Raw genomic sequence first — 21,026 nt, forward strand, 5'->3', positions numbered from 1 at the left:
GATCAGATCTCAGCTTGGGTCATGGCTGCCTGGGTCGCACGCGACTTGGGTCACGACTACCTGGGTCGCAGATCAGATCAGATCTCGGCTTGGGTCGCGGCTGCTTGGGTCGCGCACAGCCTAGGTCGCGGCTGCCTAGGTCGCGCGCGGCCTGGGTTGTGCGCTGCCTGGGTCGCACGCTGCCTGGGTTTCACGGTGGTTTTTTTTTTTTTTTTTTTTTTTTTTTTTTTTTTTTTTTTTTTTTCTTCTCTGGGTTCTTCTCTTCTTTAATGTTCTGGGTATAAAGTTATAAGAGTTATAAATCGAGTCTCTAAGACTCGATTTCCATGTGGTCGCCACGTGGAAAAATATGCCACATTGGACATGATTAGGCCATGGAAATCGAGTCTATGAGACTCGATTTATAGACCAAAATCGAGTCTCTTAGACTCGAGATGCTAGTAAATAATATAGTTTAGGAACCAGAACTACTAACTATATAGTTGAAAACTTATGGTTAGTTACCCATTTTCGCCCAGAAAGTAACAAAGAAATGGAGCTAAACTCTAGGATGCTAGGGTTTTGAACTCGAACACAAAGAGAGAGGTGGTAGCAATGACATGTAAAACAAGAAAGGTAACTAAAAGGAAGCGTGTGGGTGTGTTTATATATAAGAGAGTGTGGGGGAATTTTGGAGTGGTGGTGAGGGTGAAGTAATGCCGCCAAATGTTTAATCTCTGTTTTTCTAAGTAAGGGCCTAGCGCGTGTCTCCACTGTCCAATCGGGTCGGTTTGTTTTAAAATAATAATAACAAAATCTGGGCCAAAAAAGTTTCATATATAATAACAAAATCTGTAATACATAATTTTTTTATTTATGGGAAGAAAGTATATATATATTTTTTATAGTACATAGTTTTTTTTTTTTTTTATTTATAGGAAACACAATATTTTTTTTTTTTGATAAAAAAAATACATAGTTGGTTACAAAGTTTGCTTAATACTTTTTGGAATAAAGTCTCATATGAGCCTATTGGTACTTATAATTTAAAAAATGTGCGGTATTTTTTTGGTTAAGTTTCATGTGAGCCTATTGGTCTTACAGTTCAAAAAATTGGTTGCATTAATTCGTTAGACACATTGACAAAGAAACTAATAGCATTCACTTGAAACTTCACACACTGAAAATATCATTTTATAACCTTTTCTTTTATATTTTAAGTTCTAAGTTCTAGCCCAACTAAAAGCACAAGAAACAAATCTACTACTAAGCTCAGAGTGTTACTCAATATGTTGATATAAACCACTCTACATTAGATGCTTGACTTCAAAGCATGCAAAACAAGTTTTAGCATCTCCTGTAAGGCCCAAAGTATGGTCGTAGCTTCTATTTGCACTAGGTCACAAAAAACATGTTGCCTAGCCCAAGCAAATATGACCTCACCTTTCTCATCTCGAGCCACCACAACCAATGTTGTGAATTTATTTGTGACAATCACATCAACATTCAGTTTCACTTCTTCTGTTGGGGAGATTTCCATTAGATTTCTTGTCTAGGAACTTGGACTTAAGATAGTGCTTAACCTATAGCTAGTATATATTCTCTTGCCTTGTGGTCAATGATGATTGGAATATTCACCTTTCCCTTTTGATAAGCAACAAAGTTCATAAGGTTCCAAATGGCCTTAAGAATTAAAGTCATAAGGAAGATACACTGCTGAGAATCTTCCTTTGACCACTGAGAATGCCCTATTAACTGAATTGGAGGATTTAAGACTAGTCTTACTATATCTTCATGGTTGGTTATTGTCAAATTATCAATCCTGATTCTCAAACTACTCTCCAAACAAATTGCTCTTGCTACTGGACAATAAAAAAAACAGATGAGAGCATGATTCAGTTGGAGCAAAACATAAGTATCATCATTCATCTGCAACTACAATCCTTTGCTTCAAGTTCTCCATTGTTTGCAATTTGTTGGCACATATCCTCCAGAGTAGTATTTTGACCTTAATTTTCCAAATTTGATTCCAAAGCAGAGCTTGTGTGGTTGTGTTGAATTCTTGGTTCACTTTATAGGAAGATTTTACTGAAAATTTGCCTTTTAACTCTCCTAACCAGATCAGCCTATCAGCCTATCGGGCTTAGGATGTTTAGAATGGGGATTCTTTTGATTGCATTCACTCTGTATCCAACAATTTTGTCAATTTGTCTTGTTTCCAGCAATGAGATGATAAGTCTATTAGGCTTAACCATCAACGGATCCAATGGAATTGAATCATCTCTTGGTCTAGGCATGTAGTCATCTATCCAAGGTACCCATGGATCACTTCACACATTTATAGATTGTTCATCACTGAAAAGGTAACAAACACCCTTAGCTATTATCTATTGTTGGTGCAAACACAATAATAATGGAAATAATATAAAGAGAAACTGAATAATACTTCTAAATATTATTAATTTGAAAATAAAAAATACATAACACTATTTGAATTGGGGCGCAGCACTTACTCTTTTTAAGGAGAATCAAGCCCTTGGTTGGCTAATCTTTGTAACCAATGTAGACCTTCTCTGACTTTTCTTCCCCAGGATACAACAACCCAACAAATGTTTGGTGACTAAGGCATGATCGCTCTCTTTAAGAAGATTCAAGCCCTTAGTTGGCTAAACTTTGTAATCGGCGCAGACCTTCTTTGACTTTTCTCCCTTAGAACTCTCTTTAAGGAGATTAAAGGCCAAACCTTCTCTGTTCCGGACTTGTCTCCCTCAGCTTATGGCTAAACGTCGTAATCGGTGCAGACCTTCTCTGACTTGTCTTCCCCAAGACTCTCTTTAAGGAGATTCAAGTCCAGACCTTCTTTGTTTCAGACTTGTCTCCCCTGACTTCTGAATAATACTTCTGAATATTATTAATTTGAAAATAAAAAATACTAAACTTTCTTCTCTGACTGGGGCGCGACACTTGTTCTCTTTAAGGGGATTCAAGCCCTTGGTGTTTTGGACTTGTCTCCCCTAAGGAGTAACTTGTAACGAGTCTGAATGAGTCCCTTCACCTCCCCCTTGTACATGTATTTAGCCTAATATCTGAATAAATACATATTAGCTTATTAATCACCACCATTAAAAAGAAAAAAAAGAGTCTCTTTCCTTTTCAATGTAGGACTAAACATTCCACTAACTTCTTATTTTTCATATTAACTCCCACATCTCTACATTTATGTTGTAATATAAATCTATTTTAATTAATTAATATTAAAATGCTCCAACATCTTCTTAGCCTTCTCAATTGCACTCCAAATTGGGGAACACATTCTTGACATTGCTTTTCCTAAGTCAATCCTCCTTCACCTTGTATTTGCACCTCAGCAACCTCAAGCATATTCTCTCTTGGTAGCAAGTAGCAACCATCCAGGAGAGTTTTGCAACAAGAGCTCTATTGAACTCTTTATTTTTCTTAAAACTAAGACCTCCCTCTTTTCTTGGTAGGCACAAATTATCCCAAGCTTTTTGGGTCAAGTATTTTCCATTTGGGTTCTTTGAATTCCACCAGAACTTCCTTTTATATATATATATATATTTATATATAAGGTAAAAGGTTTTCGAGAGTGGGTTTATGGTTCGTGTTCTTTTCTAAGTTTTCTTTGAAAAATGAAATGGAACAAGACGATAATGGGTTGGCTTTTGCTACAAGGCATTGAGGAGGTGCTACCCTTATTCTACCGTGATGGTAAATGACAGAATTTTTTTTTTTTTAAGAAGAGTAAATGATGTAACTATCCAATAAAAAATAAAAAGAAAGGTAAATGATGTAATCTCGATTTGTATATCAACAAAGTATTGTATCTTTTGATTAGAAAAGTTAATTGATGTTTTAAAGGTATTGGTTTATAAAATATTTTTAGAAAATTTTTATGAGAAAAAAAAAGTAACTATACTTTTGATAACTTTTTATATTTTCTATAAAAATGGTATTAGAATTTTTTAAAAATGATTTATTAACAAATGTCTTAAAGACACTTATTAACCAGACCCATTTTTATTTATTTATTTTGACGAAAACTGGACCCATTTCTAATTATTAAAGAAACCTTAATAAACTTTTTTTTGGAAGAAAAAAAAACTTTAATAAAGTTACCAAAAATTATATGAGATATTTTTTATATATATAAATAGTCAAAATTGGGATCAAATCCAATTAGATTTCAAATTGGAATTTAATTTTGTACCATATATCCCATATAGTTTTTATCATTTTTTTGTTTCTCAAAAAAAAAAAAGTCAAGTGAGTTATTATAGTGCAAAAGCTGAAAAAACAAAAAACAAAAAGTTCGTTTTGACTTTGACAATGTATTAGCGTGATTGTTGGTAATGGGGATAGAGGAAAATTAAATAAATAACAAAAATATAATTTATATTTATGTTGGACTTTTTTTTTTTTTTTGAGAAGAATATTTATGTTGGACTTAGGTTTCAACTTAGGTTTCATTCCCATCTAGACCAAATCTAAATCAACGTAAACTAAACTCTACCACAGCAGAAAATTACTAACATTTGCCATCAATATTTTTTTCTTATATTATTATTATTATTATTATACAAATAATTATTGAAAAAACTAAAATTGACAATTTCCTGATACCATGTTTAGATGATTTTTTTTTTCATTTATTTCAAATAAACTTATATTTATTTATAAGTGGTTATTTTATATTTTCAAATATACAAAGATTATATATATAAACTTGGTAAATTTTAATACGCATTTAGTTATGCTTAGAAAATTCAATTACATTCTACAATCAAAGTCCAATTCTACATTATATGTCTAGTTTAAATTTTTTTTAATTTTTGTACCAAGTGAATTATTAGATACAAACATCGAAAAGCCTTGCTCCATAATCCTTAGAAAACCCTCCAAGTTCTCTCTCTTGTACCCATTGACATCTTTTTTTATCTTTTTTAGCTTTTTTTCTCCATGCTTATTTGTATAAGTTAAAAATTTTGCATTAAATTAATTTTCTTAATTTTGTTGCCTGAACCGAGGAGTCCACTACTAGCTATTTAAGTGAGTTTTGTATAGTTGATGATATTCAAACACTTTTCAAGTTAAAATATAATTTCTTTTATCAAATTGGAAGTGGGTTTTATTGTAGTTGATAATATAGAAACACTTTTCATCTTAAAGTTTGATTTTTTTTTTTCCAATAAATTTTGAAGTGGTTTTTTTTTTTTTTTTTTTTTTGAGAAATAATTACAATATGCTGCTAACCTTGCAACTCGAATCCTTTCCTCCCTAGACCTCCAAGCACTTTGTACATGGGGAGGTGCCAATTCAGCTACAAGGCCTTTGGCGAAGTGGTTGTTGTGTAGTTGATGATATTGAAATACTTTTCATGTTTAAGTTAATTTCTTCATCAAATAGTAACAGGGGTTTGTGTCGTTGATGATATTCAAACACTTTTCAAGTTTAACATTTTTCTGCGTATTATATTGTAAGTGGGTTTTGTAACACCCCAACCTAATTGCATAATTAATTTTATTGGTTTATATGCATGTCATTATCTTAATTGCTTTCAAGTGCTTAAAGTTTTGATATTGTGATATTATAGAACATATATGCTCTTTTAATGTGATGGATATACCTTTATAAAGGTAAGGATATATATCAAGGTTATCGATTCCGTATCGTACCAGCCGGAATATACCGTACCGGCCAGCAATCCGATACGCTCAACCCCCCTATTTCGTACCGGAAAAAATACCGGCCATACTGGCCTCGTACCGGCCAATTTCGGGCAATACCAGGCGTACCGGCCGGTGCAGAAAAAAGTTTTTTTTTTTTTTTTTTTAAGTTTTGTAATTTTTGAATTTTTGTTAGGATAGAATGGTAACTTATTTGCATTAACTTATTAGTATTATTTATTTTCTTAGTATGCAATGGTAACTTTTAAGCTTTCTATTTTATTTTTTTATTTTTTTCCTTTTTAATTGATACTAAAATCTAAAACCATGAATAATTAGTTCTAAATTGAGGAAATGTTTTATGGTAAACTTTTATATTTATTATAATATATATATACACTGACACATACATACATACATACATACATACATACATATATATATTTTATTTATAAATATAAAAAATAGCGGTAAACCCGAAATGGTACACTGGTATTGACCGATATCCGAAATATATACCGGTACGGTATTGACATCCTTGATATATATATGTGTGTGTGTAAAGTGATATTATTTTGTAGAAAAGGTTGAGTGTGAATGCAAGAAAATTGGTTTGTAGGAAAGTTTGAGTGTGAATGCAAGAAAGTTGAAAAGTGGGTGTGATTTTTCTTTCCCTAGCCATACATGTATCCACCCCAATTTTCCTCTTCTCTTATCTTCTTTTGTGCCCCAAAATTCTTCTCACTTTTCTTATTTTCTTGGCTGCATCTGAAGTCCAGCAGCTCCTTTTCTTCTTTCTCTATTCCTCTTTTTTCTTCTTGTTTTCTTTCTTCTCCCCTTCTTATATGGCAACCCTCCCTCTCTCACCAAAACAAAATATCCCTCTCTAAAGAAGAAATTAAAGGGTTAACACTAAAATTTCAGCTTCAAATTGTGGGGGGTAAGTAATCAAAACTTCATTTGTTTATTTCTACTTATTTATCCTCTATCCTGATTTTAGAGGCTGAACTATGATTCTGTTTTAGTGATTGAAGGTTTGATGATATTGTGATCAATTGAATGCTTATTAACATATTTTAATATGTATACAATAGGTATAAAAATACCCAAATGAAATTAAGACCTATTGCTATTTGTTGATGATTTTGTAAGAATGTGTACTGAAGCTGTCTCTGTGATAGATTTGATGTTTCCAACAAGAAAAATATATATTAAATCATATTTTGTGAATTAGGATGCTAGGAGTAGTTTTTATGAATTTTAAGACGCACATGGTTGTTATGGAAGTGGTCTCACAGCATTTGGATGAACATAAAAATAAGGCGAAAAGCACATTTTAGTCCCTACATTTTCAAGCGATTCCCATTTTAGTCCCTAAATTTTATTTTTACCGCTTTTAGTCCCTATCCTGAAAAACACTTTTTATTTTGGTCCCTGCCGTTACATCAGAAACGGAAAAGGCTGATGTGGCAAACGGTATGAATAAATAATATTAAATTAATGTCCACGTGACCTAAATTAATAATAAAAAATGTTTTTTGACATTAAAAAATGCCACGTCAGCATTTAAATTAAAAAAATTAATTTATTAATTTTAACTAAATAAAAAAAATTAAAAATTAAAAATCATATGAATTGAAATCTAAGTGTGTCTTGAACAAGAACAACAAGAACACAAACCCAGATCCAAGAACACAAACACAGAAATTAAAAAAAAAAAAAAAAAAAAAAAACATAGATCTGTTTTCATCTTTAACAAGAACACTAAAGGCCACAAACCCATATTTTAAATATAAGAACACATGCCCAGATTTTCTAGTATTCTCTTACCCTTTCTTGTCAACCAAACACAAAAACACAAACTGATCTCCAGCAAGAACACAAACACAAACCCAGCAATAGATCTCTCTTGTCAGCCAAACACAAAAACACAAACCGGTCTCAAGCAAGAACACAAACACAAACCCAACAATAGATCTCTCTTGTCAACCAAACACAAAAAAGAAAACGCATACCCAAAAATCAGCAAGAAAACAAACACAAATACAAACACAAACCCATCAATCCATCTTCAGCAACAACCCAACAATCCAAACACAAAATCACAACGATCCGCGATTTGAAACCCAACGATCCAAAACTAAACTCAAACCAATGATCCAAAATCTTCAAACCCACCACATCCACATCCACAAGCTTTAATCCTTCACCGATCTTCAAACCAATCACAACCATCCGATCTTCTACTTTTGTTTCACCGTGAGGAACCCAGGTCGAAGCTCCTCAAGCTTTAATCCTTCATCGTTGACCACCATAGCCACGAATGTCAGTGGATCCTTTCTGGGTTTGGTTTATGGTTTTCAAATCCAAACACCATACAACAGTGGCCGAGGGTTTAGATCAATCTAAAGAGAGAGAGAGAGAGAGAGAAAGAGTCGAGGGTTTGTGTGAGAAGAGAGCTTGAGATAAGAAAAGACAAGATCTGAAAACCATGGCCATGAAGGTGATGATTGGGTCTTGATCTGAAGAGAGAGGGGCTTTGAGGAGGCCATGGGTCTTGATCTGAAAGAGAGAGGCTTTAAATTTGGTTTGTGTTTGAATCGGGTGAGATAGCATGGGGCTCTTCAACATAATATTTGCTTTGTTTATTTTTTCCATTTGGGGCTATCCAGAGCTTGAAGAACATGAATTCATGTTCTGTTCAGAGTTCTTTGTATTCTTCCCAAAAAAGAGAAAAAAAAATGATAATTTTTTGGGTTTCAAATTTTTTAGGTTCAAAATCCACTCAGATCTTAATTAATGTGATTTTTTTTAATTTTTTTATTTAGTTAAAATTAATAAATTAATTTTTTAATTTAAATGTTGACGTGGAATTTTTTAATGCCAAAAAACATTTTTTATTATTAATTTAGGCCACGTGGACATTAATTTAATATTATTTATTCATACTGTTTGCCACATCAGCCTTTTCCATTTCTGATGTAACGGCAGGGACCAAAATAAAAAGCGTTTTTCAGGATAGGGACTAAAAGCAGTAAAAATAAAATTTAGGGACTAAAATGGGAATCGCCTGAAAATGTAGGGGCTAAAATGTGCTTTTCGCCTAAAAATAATGGTTTAATTTTTAAGTTGCAAGAAATTCTGTCAGGACAGATTTGAGTATACTGTCTTGTGTGATTTTTAGTAAATCATGGGTTGATTCTTTGACTCCGATATTTTTATGGTTTATACTGGACATACAGGGGAGTAGTTATGTAAATTTCATGACAATTGGATGTGTGTGGACAGCCCGTTTGTATTTTACAAATGGAGCATATGCTGCTGAAATGAGCAGTGAACAACATATGCTACACTTGACTTTGTGGATTTAATTCTCAAGTTATGGTGTATGTTTTGAGCTATAATTTAATACGCTCATCCTTTGGTATGTTTGGAGCATATATAAATTTTATGAATTGGTTTCTCTATGGTTTGGGTGCATAATGTGCTTGATGATTGTATCATATGTTTTGGGGAACTTTATGTGATGGGAATTAAAATTTTCTTGAGTTTGAGAGTTAGGTTGTGATTGAGGTATAAGTTTATATATTAGGAAGAGTTTTTTCGTAATAAGTTTTGGTTTTTCGTTTAGGTGGCGAGAACGAGAACACGGACACTTAAGCTCCTCGTGTACAATCTCTCGCGCCTTCTGTTTTCAAGTAAGGGACTTGTGACATGTGCTTTTGATAAGTATAAAGATTATTTCGAAAAGTATTATGCATTAAAGCTTTTGATTAGAGATATTACATATATGCATGATTTAAATAAAATATGTGTTCGTGAATTGTTTAATCATATATATATATATATAATAATTTTAGCATATTAATGCTATTATTTGTATTACGAACATAATATTTAAGAATAAAGTGGATATGCTACTGTTGTGAAACATTTATATAAAAGCAAAGTTATCAGAAAAATACAGTTTTCCGTTATTCCATTGTTATGATCTAAACTCAACCAGTAGGGGTTATAGTACTGACATTTCCATGGAGATTCTGATTGGCCATTAAAAGTGGGACTGGCTTTGTTGTACCCGCCCTTGTTGGTAATAGCCAACTTGTGGAGGATGTCAACCTACCCCCATGGTTGAAAGTATGTATTATGATATGATTCCGGAATTACCTGGTATTGTGGGGAATGTTGGATGCCTGACACTCTATGCTGGAAGCCTCCCAAAGTAGTGACAGACTTACAATTGGATTAGCTAATATGTATTATAAATAAGGTATAAAGCTATTTGGAAATTATAAGAAAAGTATGATGATAAGAAAGGTATATTGAATGTGTTATAAGTTTGATGAGAAATTATGATAAAGTATTTGATAGTTTGTTCAAAGATAAGATTATTGAATTATATTTAATTATTATAAGAAAGGAAAATGAAGTATTCTCATCTAAAACCTCTTAAGTTATTTTAAGAACAATATGAACAGTATGAAGGCTATTTTATCAAATCTGGCATATCCATAAAATATTTGATTTACATGCATTCTTATTAAAGGCCCATGGAGCTTTAAAACCTTACTGGGCTTCGCAGCTCACCCTACTATATTTCAGTGCACAGGTTCTTCCTGGAAGCAGCGAGAGTATTAGAGGTGACAAGGATTCTGTGTTTTCTCGTTTGTTAGAATGTAGAGTTTTGTTGTATAGCAGTTAGCTCTTTTGTTGTATAAGAGTAATCAAGATGTACTTGATCCTTTGAGCACAGATGTAATTCGGTACCTTAGTTTGTTTTGAACCCCAATTGTATGTCTTTGGGGTTAGGTTTGTAATAAGAGTTTTGCTAAACGTTTAGCTATGTAATATTTACACGGATACCTTAAGTTCAGCCAGGTGGTAATTTTCTGAGTTCAAAGGAAACGAAATTTCAAGGTTTCCATCATTTTTGTATATTATGGCTTTTATGCAATAAATTAAGCAGGAATTCAAGAAACAATTCTTGATTAGTACCTTCAGTTTAGGTTGATTCGTGTTAGTATTGAGGTAAACTTGATATTAACATGTCAGTCATGCTCTAAACTCTGAAGTACAGGTTTGGGTTGTGACAAGTTTTGTGTTGTTAATGATATCGAAACAGTTTTCAATTTAATTTTTTTTTTTGGGTAAATTGCAAATTACACCCCTGAAGTTTGGGATCAATTGGATTTTACAACCTAAAGTTTCAGAAACTTGATTTCACACCCTGAAGTTTGGTTCCATTAGCAATTCACCCCCCACGATTAGATTCTATGGTTAAGTGACACATCATCATGCTGATGTATTTTATTTTTGCAAAATCAACTCCAAAACTACATTGTTTCAATGATGACCAAGTGAAGAGCTGGTACACATCAAAACTACATCATTTCAAGCCTAAACTTAAAACACATTACTCTAGCTTAAATGGCACTGTTTAAAACAAATTCTAAAATCTAAAACAGAACCCACGAAACCCCATGAAGAGATCTGCTAAGGATTTTTTTTTTTCAAAATAACACTAAAACTCAAACAATTTCGTTAGTTAGCACGTTTTCAAAACTATTTAGCAAACTAACATCTCAAGTATAAGAGACTCGATTTTGTTGTGCTAAATCGAGTATATTGAACTTGAGTTCCATGTGCTTGTAGAGCTAAGGTGGAAAATTATCCACATGGAACTTGAGTCTTTAAGACTCGAGTTCCCTAAAGCACCAAATTCTCCAACAAACCCAGAGAGAGAAACAATGACGCATCATCAAACCAAAGACCCAGACAAGAAAAACAACAAAACATCATCAAACCCAAAGACCCAGAGAAGAAAATGAAGGAATTAGAGGAAAACCGTCACCTGGAGCTTCACTATTGCCGCCTCCTAGAACCTTCACTGTCGCTGCTTGGGTTCAATCTGAGCCGAACACGGTTTGGGTTCATGGGGTTTGCCTATTTCATGGTTTCTGTTTGAGTTTGATCTCTCCAGTTTGTTCCTTCTTAGTGGTTTGTTGTTTCTTCATGTTTCTATTTGGGTTTCTTCTTCGTGGTTTCTAGTTTAGGTTTCTTCTTTGTGTTTCTTTTGGTTTGTTTTTCTTCTTCGTGTTTCTGTCTAGGTTTCTTCTTTGTGGTTTTGTTTGATCTCTTTATGGAACTCGAGTCTTTAAAGCTCAAGTTCTATGTGGATAATTTTCCACCATAACTCTGCCAGCACATGAAACTCGAGTTCATTATACTCAATTTAGCACAACAAAATCAAGTCTTTTACACTTAAAATGTTAGTTTGTTAAATAGTTTTGAAAATGTGCTAACTAACGAAATTGTTTGAGTTTTAGTGTAATTTTGAAAAAAAAATCCTCTATCTGACCCAAACCTGTCGACTCTTATGAACCCAGGTGTCAGCAGCGGCAGCGACTCCAAGCAGCCATGGCAGCGGCAGCAACGAAGGCTCCAGCTTCTAGGCTGTGGCGGCGGCAACGATAGCAAAGGTTCCAAGCATCTAGGAATTGGTAGAAACACCATATTTTGATAGTAGTCTATCTCATTTATCATGGTTTCTTCACCCTGCGCCTAGTGTTATCCATGCTCAATCTCAATATTGTTCATTGTACATATGGCTCTGGCAATTGGCTTTTATATTTGCTGGGGATGCTTGGTATGGGTTCCATCTATTTATACTTCTCTGGGCATGTACTTAGTCAACCATCCTGTTAACCTCGAAACTTAGGTTTGGCCAATATCTTGGAACTTTGAAGCATACTTATGTTGGTTATCTTCTTTTGGCATTTGGATTTAAGCAATGTTGTAGTTTTGACAAGATGTTCACAATCTCCAACACAAAACACTTTCTATTTGCCAAAGTAAAAAGCACTCTTTTTTCTTGCACTCTACATATTGAACTTTTAGCCTTTGCTGTTGCCGCTGAGGCTGCTTGGAGCTGCCGCCACCACTTGGGTTCACAAGAGTCGATGGGTTAGGATTCGTGGGGTTTAGGATAGACAGATCTGTTCGTGCGGTTCCATGAGTTCTGTTTTAGATTTTAGAATTTGTTTTGAATGGTGCCGTTTAAGCTAGAGTAATGTGTTTTAAGTTTAGGCTTGAAACGACATAGTTTTGATGTGTACCAGCTCTTCACTTGGTCATCACTGAAATAATGTAGTTTTGGGGTTGATTTGGTAAAAATAAAACACATCAGCATAATGATGTGTTACTTAACCGCATAATTTAACTGTGGGGGGGTGAATTGCTAACGGAACCAAACTTTAGGATATAAAATCAAGTTTCTAAAACTTTAGAGTGCAAAATCTAATCAACTCCAAATTTTAGAGGTGTAATTTGCAATTTATCTTTTTTTTTTTTAATCAAGTTGGAAGTAAATTTTGTTGTGTTGACGAATTCAAATACTTTTCATGTTAAAATTAGTTATTTTTAATCAAAATCATAACTTGGGTTTTGTGTACTTGCAGTTGATGTCTCGAGAGGAAACAATAAAATGGTTTGAAATGTTGTCCGGCATAGGTCAATTTACTCCTACGCTTTCCCTCTTTGTTACAAACTCACTATCAAATTGCATAGTGATCTTTATTTATTACGTTCGTAAGAAGCAGGCATAGCATTTCTCAGCCATGTATCCATTTAATTTACTTATTTCAGCTTACCAGATGATAGAATAGAATATCCCCAAGCTCATACTAATTACTTTTTACAAATTGATAGTAGTATCAAGTATCAACCTCCGTTGATGTCTCTCCCATTTAATTTATAGTATCAACATTTTCTTAAATTTTTATGTTATTTTAATTGAAATATGTAACAGAAAATCTCAATTATGTATAAATTATTTGATAATATTTATGATGAATCTTTTTCTTTTTTTTTTAATTCCTAATTCAAGAGGAAGAGAAATAAGGAGGGTATAGTAGGTGATGCTAGAGCTATGGTCCATGTTTCTATGCAAATGGAGGTCGATATCGTTCCTAATGTGACTATTTTTTGGGCCAAAATGGGCAAATGCCCTTTTTTCAGAAATTAAACATCTTTGTGCCCTCATTCTGAAACTAAATAGGGAAATGCCCCTCTTTTGTAACTCGATAATTCGAAAATCGAGTTATATGAAATACTCGATACTCAGATAATCGAGTTATATACAGGTTTTTCCCGCACTGCTGGCATTTGTTTTTTTTGAATCTCTACGTAACTCGATTTTTAAATAATCGAGTTAGTTATACTGTTATAAGCCCTGATTTCGTACTGTCTTTGTGTCAGGTGGAGTGTTTCAATGTAACTCGATTCATGTAATATCGAGTTATAAAGTATACTTGATATCCGTAAAGTCGAGTTATTCTCTTATAATTTCTGCACACCTTCTCCCACTCAGTGTGCCTTGCTCTCTGCTCAACTGAGGACGCTTTCTGCTGAACTGAGTTGGAACTCCTCCACGGATCAACAGCGGCTTTCTTCAAACTCAATTGAAATTTGTATCACCTCAGGTAAAAAATTCACATCACAATTTTAGGGCAATGTTATTTTCATTTGATATTGTACTAAATTTTGATTTTTTTGGGTTGAATGAATGTGAAGTAAGTACATTGGTGTGATTTTGGTTATTTGTTGTAGTAAACGTTGGTGAGAAGAGAATGAAATAATTTCTTTACTATAGCAACATTTTGTATTGCACATAATCATCATTGGTCAGACATTTACAACAACATTTAGTGTTGAAGACAATGTGTAGACATTACCAACAATGTCTATTGTTTATGGTCAAATGTTGGTGTTAGTGTTAGTATTTCATTTTTAGCATGGAATAGTACACAATTTTATGAATGTCTTTGCTGTGTACCATTCTATGCAGGATTACATTATTTAGCAACAGTTGATATACACTGTTAACTTGATCATTTGGTGTTATTGTATTCAGTGTCAATGTCTGGTTCTGGCAACCCACAACTCTATAGGCCTCATGATGTGTTCACTGCTATGGGTCGTTGTTGGGTATTGGAAGATGAGTTCAACTATCCAATCAATCCGAATTTGCGAAATAGTGCTTACGTTCACAATACCATGAGACAGGAGTGGGCTTGGTTATTTCGTGAACAACAAATGTTTTATGATGAGTTGGTTGGTTTTAAGTTGCCAGTGCCTCGGCGACTCGCATCACAAATGCCCAGAGACAGCATCGACGAACTTCGTAAAGCATTGAACCGCATAAGAGAAGAAAATAATCGAATGAAGATACGTCTTAATCGATATCGGACCCAAGTCGAGATTCGAGAGTCAGTGCAGGAAGGGTGGTACGAGCATGCACAGTTCATGCAATCACTTCTTGCTGATCCCATTTATCAGTCAGACGTGGAGATGTCAGATGAAGAGTAATCGTGTTGTGTCGTGGTGTAATTAGATTTTGTTGGAGAACTATTTTGCTTAACTATGTGTTATATGTATGGTTGCATTTGTACTATGTAAACCTTATTATTGATTATGAGAAGCATGCACGTTATTCGTAATGTAGATTATTCTCACATAAGTCATAAAAGTCAAATATTCTCACACATGATGTTTTTCAATAAGCACGTACGACATAACACAGAAAACATAAAATAACTTACACTAACATTATTAACTTAACCATAGACATAACACACACAATGGCATTCATTCTAATAGGTAGTCCTCGTAGTTGAGGACATTGTTACGTTCTGCCGGAGTGAGTTGCCTGTTTGTTGCAACGGCTTGCTCCTCCGCCAATTGTATCATATGATACCTGGACCTACGAAGTATCATAAGATTGTTCTCTTTTTTTATTTTCGTCACTGCACGCTCATATTGGTGCATGTTTTGTCGTGGCAGTGTGAGCGAGCTACGCTCGACAAGAGGCGCTCCGATTTGCAGGAGATCATTGTGCAGAGCGTTGGACTCGTTCACGCGAAAGTCCCACTCCTGTTGCAATCCGGCATAGTATTCCCTCTCGTCAAAATCTCTTTGCGTTCTATAGTTATTTGGAAAACGAGGTAGCATCCAATTACGCATTGACATTGGAAAATGTGAGTTTAGATCGGTATGTGTAGAAGTTTTGCAAGGGTAGATGTATGTAAATGGGACTTCGGTATGTGTAGATGTTTTGCAAGGGTAGATGTAAATGGGACTTTATATAGGGGTTTTGCAAGGGCAAGTATTCAGGTGGATGTGAGTATAAGTATTCACGTGAATAAAGATTATATGAGTTGACAGTATATTGTTCAGTGGTGTCTGTTGGTGCATGTGATTCGTTGAGGTAGTTGTTTCATATGGCTATAGCTTGTGCTACAGTAGCGGGCTGGTGATGTGTACTGCAAAAGAGGTTGCGTATTTATTCACGTGAAGACTATTCAACATTAATGTGCTTCATCTGACATGATTTGACGAGACAATGTTGAGCCCATGTTAAATGTATCATAAACTTCTCAGGAATGCTATAGGTACATCCTTTAAAAATGCTGCATTGCAAAAGGATGCATAGCTGTGTATTGACGTGCGTTTAGGTGATATGACTGGATAGGGTTCAACAGTGCAAAGCTATTGAGCAGCACTACGAACATCAATGTAGCAATAGGACCAATAACACTCGAAATTGATGCACAAAATTTTCTGCGTTGCTATGTGTATTGACGTGAGTGTGGATGGGTACTTCTGGTCAGGGTTCAACAATACTGAGCTATCCACCGTAGCTACAGTCATTGCTCCCTATGGTGGAATTTGGCAAGTATGATTGAAGAAAGCTGATAACAACATTAGGTTTTGTAATGGTTGGCAGGATTTCGCTGAATACCATTCTATCTGTTATGGTTATTTTTTAGTCTTCAGATATGAAGGAAATTCAATGAACGTACTGTTATATTTGATAAGACTGCCATTGAGATTCAATATCCACGTAGGAAGAATTGTAAATTGGAAGATCATCAGGTAAAAATATCAAAAACTTAGATGAAGATGATACAAACATTTCTTCCTTAATGTACAAACCCATAAAACATGAAGTCAGAGAAAAGTTTGTTCTTAAAAAATTACCGATTATGTCCAGAGGAAGAGAGAGAGAGCAATCCAAGCAGCCAAAAAATTGAAGCCTAAAAATCCTTCTTTCATGGGTATCTCGTGGCCACATAATATGGTGAGCCTTTATACATAATGTGATTATGATGTTCTCTTAAATATGGCTTGGAAACATATATGGGAAGCAAGTATATTATTGGGAAGCAATTTGTCACACATCAATGTCTTGTGCTATTACCCTCCATCAAAACATATTAAGCAATGAGATTCGGGGAAGGCTGGGTTGCATTTTCGAAAGACAATAATTTAGAAAAAAGGAGATGTCACTGCCAATGAGGTGATCGAAAGGACTCCTGTTGTGATTAGTGTCTCAATATTTCACTTGGTTGACCATCAGAGTTTGGACAAGGATAACTTGTTTAAAATTTAAACTAGTGATGTTTATGCTTATATTTAATTAGGGACTTTGATCACTACTATGGTTTATTTCTGATGGATGTGGTTTTAAGACTTTTCTCTGACCAGTTTGGTATCTCTTGTTCAAAACTATTCAGAATTCCTGTGCTTCATCTGACATGACTTGTTGAGACAATACGGAGCTGTGTTCAATGTATCATGAACTTTTCAGCCATGCTCTGCATCCTTGAAAACGGTGCATTGCAAAAGAAGGCATATCTGTGTATTGACAGGACAGGGTTGAACAGTGCGAAGCTGTTAAGCAGCACATGTAGCACTACGAACAACATCTGTGTACCAATGGTGGACAGCTCACACCCAAAATTGATGCATAGCCAATTCAGGGATGCTCTGCCTCTTCGAAAACGGTGCATTGCAAAGGGTTGCACATATGTGTATTCACGTGAGTGGGGATGGGTACGTGTGGTCAAGGTTCAATAGTTTCGAGATGTTGAGTATCACATGCAGAACTACATCAATCAAGTGTAGCAATGATGGACAGCTTACCCCCAAAAATTTGCTTACACTTTTGAAGGGTCCTCTGCATCCTTGAAAATAGTGCATTGCAAAATGTTGCATATCTGTTTATTCACGTGAGCATGGATGATATGACTGGACAGGGTTCAATAGTGTCGAGTTGAGCAACACATGCAGAACTGCGAACATGACTTCGCCGAACAGTGCCGAGCTGTGTTAGCCTTTTCCAACCTCACTTGCCAAATGCGTTTTGAAAATACGAGCAGTGAGTGTAGCAACAGTAGAGAGTTTTATCCCCCTGTTTCCGTACAAACTTTTCAGGGAGTCTTTGCAGGTAGAAAACGTAGTTACATTTTCTCAACATCAATGTAAAATTACATGAAGAAAACTATGCTTCCAAGTTTTACATCAATGGCTTCCGATCATCACAATTGCAATATTAGGGAGCTTCCAAGCAATGCTACAACAAACCAATAACTTGAATGAAACATTTGAAAGGCTGATCAGGCTTTTAGGCCTTTACCCTATTTTTAAGCAAACCAAATATCGTTGTGAGAGTGTGTTGGGTGAGCCATATGGATTTTCAGTGAGTGAGTGGTTAGTCTGGTTTGGACAAGTCTTTATGTAATGTATCTATATAAAGTAGGACACTATTACAACTAAGATACACAGATACGTGCATATTATATCGTGACTCAAACAACTCATATAACAGAATTATTTGTATTATTGAATCATATGCGCGGTTGGTCTATGTGGTTTGGATCAGTCTGTATGTATTGAATCTATTAAATTTTCCTACAAGTAATGTGCAATAAATATAATTTGGAGGCATTTCACTTCCTAAGGTTTTCCCTACATTACAAAGCAAAGGACATTGTTCGTCCATGACCCACATTACTTGAATGTAGCAACAAAGAACACGTATGAAAAAAATGAGAAAGTGATTTCACATAAACTTAGCCAAAAGTAATAAACAGTTAATCTTTAGAGTTGCAAAAGTTGAACATACATAATCATCATTTGTCACACATTAACAATAACATCACAGATTTCCCATAATGTGTAGACATTAACAACAACGTCTAATGTTCGTAGGTAGAAATTTTTGGAAATCATCATTGCTTGAATCTGAGAAGTCTGAAATATCTGTTTCATCATCTAACGTAGTAATTTCATTAATAGACTTCATGGCTCGCTCTTGCGCCTTCCCCTTTAGATGCTTCCTAGCTTTTTGGATTGCGTGAAAACGATCTAGTCGCCTTTGCATTTGATTGTTCTCTTGTTCAAGACGAGCAAGTATGTTGGCAGGTTCATCTCTAGGTAACTCGGCAGAGCGTGCCTTAGGAACTCGTAACCCGTGCCATCGACAATACACCTCTAACTCACACCTCTTCTTGTATAGGGTTGACCATGGTGGTTCTGCTATAGTGAACTCTATTGCGGTGGTATCTGTACTTAGTTTTGTAGGTTTGCCGACCATGATGTGTCCGACGCTTCCAAGACTCTCATACGTGTATATTGGCATATTAACGAAATCTCTCTTCTTTCCAACCCATTTTCCTCCATAGTGGTCTGTGTATGTATGTAGTTGTTGATCTGTTGGAACTTGTGATAATGCATTTGTTGAAGTAGGTCCAAACTTGTTTCGCATTGTACGATTTGATGTTGAGGCATTGCGACTCATAGCTTAATCAATCTACGAAGTTAGCGGGGTAGAAAGTTAACATTATATCACTGGTGCATTTATAACCTGATTTCACGGTCCAGGCATTACAGTTTCACTTATTAGGGCTTGTCATGTCAAACCCTTCCGGAAAAACGCTATATGAACAGGATTTTAAATGTTCCTAATGTCACATCAAAGGTGGGCAGTAGTTGCAACAGTAGATGTAAATGAGACATCTGTGCATCCAATTTCACAATTCTGTATTCACGTGAGTGTGGGTGTGAAACAGTGTTGACCTGGGTATCCACATCGTGTAGAGCACCGAACATGACTTGACTAAGCAGCAGCGTCTGTTGGCGCATGTGCTGCGATTGAAGGAGTTTGATATGACTACAGTTGGTGCTACAGAAGCAGGCTGGTGATGTGTGTTTAGAGTTGGAACTTGGTCACCTTCAAACTTCGCTATATTAATTGTGTTTTGTCTTTCACCAGCAAGTTCGCAATATTAATTTATTAATTATGTTTGGTCTTTCACAAAATAAATTATGAAGATCACAGTGTTTTCTGTGATTTGGTCATTTTGAATGTCTGTAAACATCATGGTGTGTAAATATGACGGTGTTCATTATCTTTGGTCATTAAACATTTACAGGTTAAAAGCATCACTTTGGTCTCAGAACCATCACTCTTACAAATTACGTAGCGCCATAGGCTGAAACACTGAAATTTCTCTTGTAATCGTAGCCAATTGATGTGAGACTGCATTTGAGGGAATACCTACTTACTCCACTATTCGATCAAACATCATGGTCAAAGACTTGTCGGTTTGAAGCGAGGCCCAATTTGGTCTGAATACCACATCTATTATACCGTAGATGTTGGTGGTGGCTTGAGCTCCTGGTTATATCTGTTTAATTGTGGACTTTACCTTTACAAAATCTTAAACATCAGGGTGTTTATTATCGTTGGTCATTTTCAAGGATGGTAGTCAAAAAGCTCTTCCCATAATTCGTGACTGTTGGTTAGAAGAGATTGCACATAGGTAAAACCATGTTCAACCCTGAAACTAAGCTCTCAAACAAACGCGTGCCATAATAATTTACAGCTTGAAAGCACCATTTTGCTCTTAGAACTTTGATGTTAGTGGCTTGAGGTCACTGTTATATCTGTTTAATCGTGTTTGGTCCTTCACAACATACTTAAACTTCACGATATTTATTATCTTCAGCTCACTGTTATCTAATATATTATGTAAGGGGCCATCACTTCAGGTTTGGATTCCTCATATTTGATTAAAAAAAATCCGTTAGACCTAATGCTAGAGTGAATGAGGTCATGCCAAGTGTCGCTTTTATCTTTTTCGACGAGTCTGCACTGCAAGGTTTCATCAATAAATTTTGTAATGAAAATATGATGCATGAGGAATAGTCCAGGCGAGGATCAAATTCATAATAATATAATTGCTGATTTAAGATCGACAAAAATATCCAATTAGTGGAAAATACATGTAAGCTCAGCAAAACCTCCAATAAAAATAGTTGCCTGAAGTCAAGATATAGCTTCAGCCATTGTTCCAAGGAAAATCTCCTAGGTGGTTCATCGTTAATATCAAAACCTGTAAACGAATTGTGCTTTCACAAAACCTTCGATTTGTATTAATAATTACTATAATCTAAAAACACGTGAGCGTCGTACAGAATTATGAAATAAATGTTATTTACACACAGACTTGGATCTACTTG

At 35.0% G+C, this 21,026-nt stretch overlaps 1 protein-coding gene and 1 long non-coding RNA gene across 2 annotated transcripts; both read left to right on the forward strand.

Annotated features, from left to right (window-relative positions):
* Positions 1-6,322: 6,322 nt before the first annotated feature.
* On the forward strand, positions 6,323-10,534 carry LOC115954009. Its single transcript, XR_004083809.1, has 3 exons — positions 6,323-6,603; positions 9,295-9,361; positions 10,266-10,534. It is a non-coding gene; the product is annotated as an uncharacterized LOC115954009 (long non-coding RNA).
* A 3,339-nt stretch (positions 10,535-13,873) lies between these two features.
* On the forward strand, positions 13,874-15,205 carry LOC115953858. Its single transcript, XM_031071680.1, has 2 exons — positions 13,874-14,143; positions 14,575-15,205. Exon 2 carries the CDS (start codon positions 14,580-14,582, stop codon positions 15,027-15,029), a length of 450 nt encoding a protein of 149 aa, XP_030927540.1. The 5' UTR covers positions 13,874-14,143; positions 14,575-14,579; the 3' UTR covers positions 15,030-15,205.
* Positions 15,206-21,026: the final 5,821 nt, after the last annotated feature.

The sequence above is a fragment of the Quercus lobata genome, chromosome 7 (genome assembly GCF_001633185.2).
Source record: "Quercus lobata isolate SW786 chromosome 7, ValleyOak3.0 Primary Assembly, whole genome shotgun sequence".
NCBI classification, from domain to species: domain Eukaryota; kingdom Viridiplantae; phylum Streptophyta; class Magnoliopsida; order Fagales; family Fagaceae; genus Quercus; species Quercus lobata.